The sequence below is a fragment of the Silurus aristotelis genome, assembly GCF_946808225.1.
Source record: "Silurus aristotelis genome assembly, chromosome: 1".
Classification (NCBI taxonomy): Eukaryota; Metazoa; Chordata; class Actinopteri; order Siluriformes; family Siluridae; genus Silurus; species Silurus aristotelis.
The window spans coordinates 21872083-21883447 of NC_139574.1; the positions used below are offsets into that span (position 1 = coordinate 21872083).

At 42.3% G+C, this 11365-nt stretch overlaps 1 protein-coding gene across 5 annotated transcripts in view; it reads left to right on the forward strand.

The window, feature by feature from the left end:
• trak1a (trafficking protein, kinesin binding 1a) overlaps positions 1–10941 on the forward strand; it is a 48005-nt gene extending 37064 nt beyond the window's left edge. For all 5 annotated transcript variants that reach the window (XM_083551001.1, XM_083551002.1, XM_083550998.1 and 2 more), the window contains 6 exons: positions 2578–2654; positions 2863–3096; positions 3179–3498; positions 5116–5451; positions 7318–7420; positions 8583–10941. In XM_083551001.1, coding sequence (XP_083407127.1) covers positions 2578–2654; positions 2863–3096; positions 3179–3498; positions 5116–5451; positions 7318–7420; positions 8583–9342 — 1830 coding nt within the window. In that variant the 3' untranslated portion in view covers positions 9343–10941. The remainder of the gene's footprint in view (positions 1–2577; positions 2655–2862; positions 3097–3178; positions 3499–5115; positions 5452–7317; positions 7421–8582) is intronic.
• The last annotated feature ends 424 nt before the right edge of the window (positions 10942–11365 follow it).

Consider the following 11365-nt stretch of genomic DNA (forward strand, 5'->3'; position numbering starts at 1 on the left):
GTATTATAGTGACTGGTTCACTGGGAGCAGCTCTGATTTGTACAATTGAATAGCAGCAGGTAGAAAAGACCTTCTGTATCGATCCTTCAGACACTTCGGATGTAACAGTCTGTCACTGAAGGACCTGCTCAGAGAGGAAACTGTTTCAGAGAGGAAACTGTTTCAGAGTCTTTCTCCAGCAAATTATTTAGTTACCATCCTCCTTTCTCCCACCAGGAGCATGGTAACTAAACTATTATCATTGCTGGAGAATGAGTAGTAGTAGTTTGCTCTAGGCACAGATGGGTTTTTCATGGTATTTTATTATTTGAGATCATATTCATCCATCCATCCATCTTCTCCCGCTTATCCGATGCCGGGTCGCGGGGGCAGCAGTCTAAGCAAAGATGCCCAGACTTCCCTCTCCCTAGACACTTCTTCCAGCTCTTCCGGGGGGACACCAAGGCGTTCCCAGGCCAGCCGGGAGACATAGTCTCTCCAGCGTGTCCTAGGTCTTCCCCGGGGTCTCCTCCCAGTGGGACGCGCCCGGAACACCTTCCCAGGAAGGCGTCCAGGAGGCATCCGGAACAGATGCCCGAGCCACCTCAGCTGACCCCTCTCGATGTGGAGGAGCAGCGGATCTACTCCGAGCTCCTCCCGAGTGACTAAGCTTCTCACCCTATCTCTAAGGGATCGCCCAGCCACCCTGCGGAGGAAGCACATTTCGGCCGCCTGTATCCGGGATCTTGTCCTTTCGGTCATGACCCAGAGCTCATGACCATAGGTGAGAGTAGGAACGTAGATTGACCGGTAAATCGAAAGTTTCGCCTTGCGGCTCAGCTCCTTCTTCACCACGACAGACCGGTACATCGACCGCATTACTGCAGAAGCTGCACCGATCCGTCTGTCAATCTCCCGTTCCACCCTTCCCTCACTCGTGAACAAAACCCCAAGATACTTAAACTCCTCCACTTGCGGCAGGAACTCCCCACCAACCTGAAGTGGGCAAGCCACCCTTTTCCGACTGAGGACCATGGCCTCGGATTTGGAGGTGCTGATTCTCATCCCAGCCGCTTCACACTCGGCTGCAAACCGTCCCAGTGCATGCTGAAGGTCCTGGTCTGATGAAGCCAACACGACAACATCATCTGCAAAGAGCAAAGACGAAATCGTGTCGTCACCAAACCGGACACCCTCCGACCCCTGGCTGCGCCTAGAAATTCTGTCCATAAAAATTATGAACAGAACCGGTGACAAAGGGCAGCCCTGCCGGAGTCCAACATGCACCGGGAACAAGTCTGACTTACTGCCGGCAATGCGAACCAAGCTCCTGCTTCGGTCATACAGGGACCGGACAGCCCTTAGTAAAGGGCCCCCGACCCCATACTCCCGGAGCACCCTCCACAGGCCGCCGCGAGGGACACAGTCGAATGCCTTTTCCAAATCCACAAAGCACATGTGGACTGGTTGGGCAAACTCCCATGAACCCTCCAGCACCCTGTAGAGGGTATAGAGCTGGTCCAGTGTTCCACGGCCTGGACGAAAACCACATTGTTCCTCCTGAATCCGAGGTTCTACTATCGGCCGTATTCTCCTCTCCAGTACCCTGGCATAGACTTTCCCAGGTAGGCTGAGAAGTGTGATCCCCCTATAGTTGGAACACACCCTCCGGTCCCCCTTCTTAAAAAGAGGGACCACCACCCCGGTCTGCCATTCCAGAGGCACTGTCCCCGACCGCCACGCGATGCTGCAGAGGCGTGTCAGCCAAGACAGCCCCACAACATCCAGAGACTTGAGGTACTCAGGGCGGATCTCATCCACCCCCGGTGCCCTGCCACCGAGGAGTTTCTTTACTACCTCGGTGACTTCAGCTTGGGTGATGGACGAGTCCGCCTCTGAGCCCTCAGCCTCTGCTTCCTCAATGGAAGACGTGAAGGCGGGATTGAGGAGATCCTCGAAGTATTCCTTCCACCGTCCAACGACATCCCCAGTTGAGGTCAACAGCTCCCCACCTCTACTGTAAACAGCATTGGTGGGGCACTGCTTTCCCCTCCTGAGGCGCCGGACGGTTTGCCAGAATCTCTTCGAGGCCAGCCGATAGTCCTTCTCCATGGCCTCACCGAGCTCCTCCCAGGCCAGAGTTTTTGCCTCGATAACCACCCTGAGCGAACTGAGATCATATTATTTTCATTTAAATTTCTTTTAAAGGGAAAAACACTTTTTGATTACTTTATGTATACTAATTTGATAAAGTCCTTCAGTGGAAATCAATGCATTTCTGTTACACTTAAGGTAGTGTATGTCACTGGAGAGATGACTTCTCTTTTATCTAAGTTTTGATATGTACATTCTTTTTGATCTATGATTTTGCCTAGCTGCCAAATAAGTTTGCATATTACTGTGGTCCCATGTAAATAAAGCTGATTATGCTGAGAGGAAGGTATGAGAGGTTGATTTTTTTTTTACAGCTCTTGGAAACTGTCGAATGCAATGTCGGAATTGTTCTGTCACTGACTTACAGTATGTAAATGACAAGTACATCAGATCCAGAAACAACACTGTTTATTCCCAGTTTCTAATGCTGTATGTATGGAACAGGACTCCTTAGCTGCTGAAATTGAAGGGACTATGAGGAAAGAGATTCAGATGTCTGACCCAGAAGTGGAAGATCAGAGGTATCCGTGTCCTTAACTATGCAAATGCCTAAAATGCTCTTTCTGTTTTTGTTCTAGTGATAAGTGTTTGCTGGTATTATAGATTGTATTCAATTTCTTTTTTAGTCATGGCTGTAATTTAGATTTAAAATTAGTTTTTTGTTTACATACACCTTGTTCATTTGTTTTGGTTTTTGTGTTGTGGTGGTGTACGTGCGTTTTTTTTCAGGTTACACCCGAAGAAAGTATTCCAAACAGTGCGCAACCTCAATCAGGTGGTTCGCCAGCGCTCGCTCTGTCCTTCCCCCATGAACATCCCCGGCTCCAATCAGACGTCTTCCATGAATTCTCGACACTCCAGCTGCTTGAGCACACCTAGATCCAGTGTTTATGGAGGAGAAGGAAGTGTCACCGACAACCGCACCAACAGCATGATGCTGGAAAGTCACAGTCCACAGGAATGGTATGTCTATGGTATGTTCATCTTTCTCATGTTACTTCACTAAGCAAAAACATTGATGGCTTTCTCGCATTTGTTGCTTTAGTTTAGAAGACTCGAACAAGAAGCCTGGTATTCCTGGCACACCCGGTTCTCACGACCTAGAGGCAGCACTAAGGAGGCTCTCGCTTCGACGTGACAACTACCTGAGCGAGCGGCACTTTTTTGAGGAAGAAAGAGAACGCAAGCTGCTGGCACTAGCTGCGGAGAAGAGAGAGCCATGTGGAGACAGTGATGGAGAAGGAGGAGGATCACTCACACATGAAGACAGCATCCTGTCTCTGGGCACTTTGCACTCTGTCTACTCTTTCTACAGCAATCGTTCCTACCTGCCTGAGAAGCTGCAGATCGTCAAACCTTTGGAAGGTGACCAGAACAAAGGCAGGCCGGTGGCCCTGCATCTCTTAGACACACTCTGGGCTCTAATACACCAACACTCAGACAATCTCTCCACACAGCACTCGTTTTATTTCAGAAACGCACAGCCGCGCTGTTGGTTTGAGATCTAGCGCCGCACTCTGCGTTAATGCACACACTTCTGTTGTATGGCTTGCTGTCTAATATGTGCAGCAATGCACAATATACAGATGAAGTGCACTTTACACTCATTATGAATTTTATTAGAGATAATAAAAATTTGACTAATATTTGACTATGCAAGTCCTTGTTAGCTGGTGGGAGTGCATTAGTCTTTAATTTTCTATAAAACCTGCTAATACATTCTTAGTACATAAGAGAATAGAAGAAATAGCACTTATCAAATTCAGCTTGCTACTCCCACCTGCTGGTAGTTTTCTGCTATTTTCATCCTCTTTCACTTGAGGTTTAAGCAATAATGAAATTATGGCAATTGTATATTAAAGTGTATTTGAGTCAAATGAAAACACTTCTAGGAATCTGGACACTTTGTAGGTGCTGGAGCACATTAAATGAAACGGAGATTATGGAGAAAAGTTATACACACATGACGTAACTGCAATAAATAATGCTAAATAAAAACATCCTAAATAATCAGTAATAAAATAGTATTCAGCATGACTTTGCTCTCTGGTTGGTTAGAAACAATACATTTTCCTCATGTTTCCTATATTATTTAATCCTTCATTCAGTTTGCAGTTTAAAGTGACTTTTCTTGTATTACAGTCTGTTTATTTGTTTTTTATTATTCTTCAATAAACTTTGCTTATTTTCTCATATTCTTCCTTCTCTTTCTTTTCTCCACTGCCCTCTATCTGTTTCCTAACCCCCAGAGCAATGATTGCATGATCAAAAGAGCATTAGGCTTGACCGTCCGTTACTTAACATTGCATAGATTAATAAATTGAGATTGATGTAATTATGTTCAGTTTAATGTATGTGTAATTAGGATCAAATAGTGTTGTATTGTACTTCAGGAAGTATTTTTTCTATTTTAAATCAACTCTTCAAATGTACAAACTCTGCTAACTGTTATGGGATTATGTTAATCTCCATAATTTCCTGAGTTTACAGCCATTAAGGATGTTAAAAGTGCAATATCCTAATAATTTTATTATAATATCCTAATAATTTTATTTTTAATTTTAAATCCTGTAATATTAAAAGTGTAATATCCTTTTGTTTGATTTATTGTTTTTTCCTGATTTTTCGAGACCTGCTTGTTAGTTTAAATCTTTATTGCAAAACATTTTGGAAACAATTTATCCAATATAAGTTCATAACTTATATATTTTTATATTTTGTCTTACATGACTACATTTCTACTCTTTAGAAGCATATCTTTCCTATCATCTGTATATGGGATAATTTACTATTCTGAGGATGTGTATGCTTGGAAGTTGACTTGTTCTTAGCTGTTGCATTGCAAGTTTTATTCAGCCATTATCACTCTAAATCACCATCAACAGTATCTGAAACTTGATTACATTATTCAGCCATAAAGTACATTGCTCTGTTTTTCAAAGCTCCTGTCTGATCTCTACTGTGTCTCTATGATTTCTTTAGGGTCTGCGACGCTGCATGCGTGGCAGCAGCTGGCTCAACCTAACCTTGGTGGCATTCTGGATGCTCGGCCAGGGGTAGTGACCAAAGGCTTCCGCCATCTCCATCTTGACCTTGAGGAAGTTTTTAAATTTACAGACTTGGAGGAAGATGAACCAGGAGCGCATCAGAATTCTCCGCCCACTCTCTCTACCTCAGGCCTGGGCTCGTTGCCCTGTTCACCAAAATCCAACCTGCATCGGCCGGGGGAGCAGCACCGTGAAGAGAGACGTGGGCCAGAGCCAGGGGTTCAGGAGACAAATGGAGAAGCACAGGACGAGGCAGAGAATTTGGCATCTGGTGAGGGAGTATCCTAATGTTGACCTGAAGGGTCGACTACAAACTCCACCCACTGCCCACACCCAGCCAAACCCAGTGGAATGTAGCAGCATGCTGGGGACATTTGCCTGTTACGTGTCTCATATCTGTGATCCTTCTCCTGTTACACAGCGTACAGTGAGCTCACAACTACCTCATCGCTGCCTGCCATGTGCTGTCACAGTGGTTTTGAGTATAGTGATTTTTTTTTTGTTTGTTTTTCCGTATACACTTTTTCATGGTCCTCAGCATTTTCTCTTTGTGGTACAAAATGAGAATGGCGTCTTTAAAAATTTAAATGAACGTATTCTAAGCAACCTTCATTTGGAGGGTTGTGTATTGATTTACCACATATTACAGCTTCCTAGTGTGAGAGATTTTACTGTAGACGGATATTAGAATTTATTATACAAGTTGTGCCATGGGCTTCATTCTCATTTCCTGCATCCATTCAGTTTAATTTACTATCAACTTATACTCTCCTCTCTCTCTGCTCTAGTGATGTGCTTCACTTTTACAATATTAGTGAGTGTGAATGTGATCCAGCAGCTACACAGGAATCTAGCCTCAGCAATCTGTGCCTGTTTCACAGCAATTTTTTCCAGTGATCTAGTTACACACTTTCCTAGAACTAAAGGAAGACACAACCTGACGAAAAGGTTACAGGATGGTAAAGAGCTACAGATTGAATGTGTGTGTGTATGTGTATATGCAACCAGACACGCATACTTGCACAGTCTAAGCAAACCTGAGGACATGGCCTGCATCCAAGAAAAGGTCATGGAGAAAAACACGTATGTTAAATGCTCAGGTGTCAACGGTCTATTAAAAACCGAGCGCACTCTGATCACAGGCTCACATGACTGAGGTAGAACTGAAACACTCATGAGTGGCCAGTAGGTCACATTCACATCCACTAACTGATTTATAAGTGCAAACACACCGATCAGGCATAACGTTACGGCTTTATAACATGATGAGCGATGAAGTAAATACCACTGATTATCTCTACTTCATGGCACCTGTTAGTGTGAGGGATATTATTGGCCAGCAAGTGAAAACTTTGTACTCAAAGTTGATGTTAGAAGCAGGAAAAATGGGTAGGCGTAAGGATTTGAGCGAATTTTCCAGGGGCCAAATTGTCTGAATGTTGACGTCTGGTTCAGAGCATCTCCAAAACTGCAGATCTTGTGGGATGTTCCTGGTCTGCAGTGCTCAGTATCTATCAATCCTGATTTAAGGAAGGAACAGTGGTGAACCGGCGACAGGGTTTGCGTGATCAGATCCAACAGACAAGCTCCTGTAGCTCAAACTGCTGAAGAAGGTAAATCCGTTAATGCTCGATGGGTCAGAACTGTTTTGACAACATAAGGGGACCAACACAATATTAGGCAGGTGGTCATAATGTTATGCCTGATCGTTGTTGCCTGATCGACACGTGCTGCATAGTGTTACATACTCATTTTTCATCTTGCATAAATGCAGATGTCAATTTATTTTCCCTTTGGCAATGTATCACACCTTATCAGTGTGTGATCAATTCAAAATCATGCTTGTCTGATGGTGATTCTATTTCTTGCCTATCCTTAAGTCCTATCCATCATGGTTAAAACTGTATCCGAATAAATGAGCTAGGACTGTGCTAATTACAGAATATATTCACTGCTTGTTTCTGATCAAAGGTTCCTTACCTTAAGTTTAAAAATTTTCTATCTTCATGCTCTAAAAGTAGTCTTTAACTGGTAGGCATATTTTAGTTTTTACAATTTCCGATACAGTTTTACACCATTCCATTAAGTGTGTGTGCCTCTTAGATGTGTACTAATTGATTTCTCTTGCTGTTCCCAGTGCATTTTCCTGGTAAATGTATGTCTCACACCAACTCCACGTACACTTTCACTACCTGCCGGATTCTTCACCCCTCTGATGAGCTGACCAGAGTCACTCCCAGGTGAGCCCTAAAAAAAAAAAAAAAGCATTCCACCACTAGAGGGTGCTTAAGACTCAGTATTATTTTTAGTCATACCTTCCATTCGGTGGTCTTCATTTTGTTGCTTTTACGCAGAGCTGGAATAATACACAGGTGTTTTCTCCCACTTTTCTTGAGACACTTTCAGCCCAAACTACCTAATGTTTTACCTATTATTACCTGAGTCTTAGTTTCTGGTAACTGATGGATGGTTTGGGATAATATTTCACTTTATTTTTTCATCCTAGTGAAAGAAAAACTTCCTGTTAGTACAGCATCAAGTGATGCAAGATGGAGCACCGACAATTTGAAAATCAAAAGAAACTACAGACTTATAACATTGACATTTATGACAGGAACAATTTGTGAAACACCTCACTTTATATTCAGTCTGCAACTGTATTTGATTGCAGACTATAAAGACTATAAATAAATTTATTATTCAATTATACATATCTAACTGCTGGAAAAGCTTGCATTCTCTGCAAATATATAGCTATACCGATGATTGTTAAAAGAAAAGAGATGTTAATATTTTGTAAAAAATACTGCCATGAAAAATGAATCGTACAAATAGAGGTGTAGATTGTTTTATTTTACAGATAAAAACAGTGAGGCGTTTTTATTGGTTAATGTAATCAAAGACCGTTAATCAGAGGAGTCTTGTAGCAGCACCAAAATATATTTAATTGATTCTCTGCAGATCATGTGATGATGATGAGGAGGAAGCAGCACTTTACCATGTTGTTCTGGGGCCAGGCTTAGAGCAGGTTCTCTGAGCCACACCCACTCAGGGTGAGAGGTGGTCTCATGGTACCAGCATGATGGGCCACAGACATGTTCAAATTGTTTTCTAACCAAACTTAACTGGTCTAACTGTTTGAGGCGGTGCCTACAAGTTCTAATTTATCTTTTAGTGGCAGTGTCACATTTGGCAATGTGGTTAAAAACTACTTTCCCAGCCTAGTGTTGTGCTCTGACTAACATGTTTGAGATTTTAAGCGTTGTCAATAAGCAGGAAAATGAGGAGTGATGCATGATTCCTGTGTGGAAATGTTTAAATTACTGCAAGCAGCCTGTTTGAAGAACATAAATCCTGACGTATCAGTCTTAAGTTAATTAAATGTATTTTCCTATTTTTCAGTGTGATGGCAGCAGGTCCCTCCATGGCCCCCTGTGTGAAGAGCATCAATAGTGTGCACTCTACGCCAGCCTCTACCCCCTGCACGCCACGCCGCCTCAGCCTGGCTGAGAGCTTCACTAATCTCCGGGAGCATACCAAGACCACCAGCACCTCTCTGGGCCTGGTACGCCTCCTACAGCAACGTGGGATTTCTGCAACTGTCTACAACCCTCACAGCTGGGACCGGGCAGAAAACACACCTAACAAATTGCCACCTGTTTCAAGAACATTCCCCAGTGCCCCAGGCCAAGACACCCTGCCCTCGACACCCCCAAACTCCCCCACCAAATCTAAACCCAGCAGTCCTGTGCTGCCTTTAGACTTTAGCCCCTCTGACCCACCTTATGAGAACTTCCTTGCTTCACGGCCCGCCAGTTCTATTCTGAAGGAGATGCGGGGCGCTGAGACCAAGCTGCGCACAGAATCCCAGTGCCAGACAGACATGAGCATACACAATCTGCAGCTTGTGGACAAGGTGAAACGCTTCAGCCTCGGCCCAAGAGCTGTAACTCCAGGTCCAGGGCTTGGTTTAGAAACGCCTCATTTCGGGACACAACCTGGACTGCCCAGCCCCATAGGAGGACTGACTGGAATTCGGAGAAACCGAAGTTACCCGGTTATGGTAGGGGCTAGTATGGCAATGAAGGGATTGGGGCCACCTAGTGAAGACTTGCTTCTGCCCCCCAAACATTCTATACAAGATGGCCTCAGTGAGGAGTGAGCACTACCTCACTGTCATCTCTGTATATATGTGGAAAAATACATTGTTCTCATAGCAGATCAACTGCGCCTGTAAAAGAGATTTGTATAGATAATTTTGTATAGTATCTGTAAATTTAATACCATTTTATTACTATTTTGTCACACATACACTGCAATTCAGCCAGGCCACAGTATGTTTTGTTGATTCTTTAATCCCCTACTGTTTAAAATGTGAAATAATTGCACTTCTGCATCACAAGAAACTGTAGCATAAGGCCTTTTTGTAAGCACTTTGATTTTGACTGCTTAAGCATTACTGTGCTAAAAAAGACCATGACCCTGTAATCATATATATTGTGCTAATGTGCTCTTCCACAGCCCAAAACACCTCTGATTGGCTTATACAAAAAAGCTGAAACACTAATAACATCCTTATGCTAATCCTAGACAGAACAATAAAAAACAATGTGTTAGCACCCAGTTAATGTCGCTGATTTTAACCCTTTCTGCGCCCTCAGAAGAATCCTATTAAATTATTAATACGTTTAAAATATCATAGATGGACTTGCCCACACCATTATTTCTGTAATTGCCTACATCGGTCTTACATGGCCGTGTACGACTGCATCATAGCATATAAAATCTTTCAAATGGTTTGTTATATAATGCTTATTACTATGTAATAAACATTTTAAACAGCCCTTAAAAGGGGCACTGTTAGGAAATCTGCAGTAGCACAACAAGGGGAATGCACAGTACTGTAATTTATCTGTGAGTTCAGGGTTGTAGTGAAGAGTTGTAAGGAATTAAAGACGGGTGTTTCAGTGGTAGGAATGGGGGCTAGAACCATGTTCTTTATAAGTGTGTGAATTAACAAGCCATTAAAAAAAAAAAAAAAAAAAAAAACAACTCAAAGGCAAAATATCTACAACCTCCAGGATAATAATGGTGTTCAGTTTTTCTGATAGAAACGTGAAACTCCGCAATGAGGCTTCTGACCAGTATCCTGTTCTATTTCAAAGCTGTAAAAGTGTGTGTTTTAGATGAGAGGTCATTTCTCTCCAAAGACTGATCTGTAAGCTTTAATTAAATTGTGCGAGTTTGTCCATGGACAGCAGATTCCTAGTGCCTGATGTCAATAATTGATGATTGAACCTTATTTTGAGTGACTGAAGACTTTGCCTCAGAATGTATTAGTGTTAACACTGTAACTAAGGTTGGTGCTGCCCTAACAGAAAGGTTTTTAATGTTGCAATGCAGTTTTGAATTTAATATATGAAGGATATTTGATTCTCGAGAAATGACGTTGTCTAGAAAGCACATAACTACTTTTGGCCTGTATTTTTTTATAAATATTATTATTGCAATCATGTTCTTAGTTGCATTGAAAGGTTGTTACAGAGGTATATGCACTTCCCCTCGACTTGAATATATTGGTATTGAATGTATTGCAGAATCACAGAAGGGTGTCCTACATGACTGAACGTTCATTACAGTTACGAGTTTTATTTCCTGACACCACATAAAGGGAAGGTTTGTCACTTGTACACTGTAAATTGTAAAGATAGAAATATGTTTTATATAAAATACCATACATTACTGAGTAAATGAAGTGTCTGGGGGAAAAAAAAATACTGATTAGTTTTCAGGAAGTTTGAATGCAGAAAAGTCATCAATAAATGAATTAATGCAAGTGTTTGTGTGTTTTTTTGTTTGTTTGTTTAGTGGTATAGTTAAAATATTTAATACACTCAGGATATTAACAGTAATCATTTCACAAAAGACACACAAGAATCATTTGGGCCCTTACAGACTTTTTTTCTCTCCTAGATATGGCCTCTAATCTCGATCCAAAATTCGAAACCTGATTAATCAGTAAAATCAGTAATCAGCATCAGCCTGTTGGTCTGTATTCATTGAGCACTGAGATCAGATGTGTGAATTTGAGTGACACATTCATTCTTCCCTCTGTCACAGCATTTTTATTTGGCACTTGATGTTTCAGTCCTCTGGGAATAAAAGATAATGAATAAGATATTCCC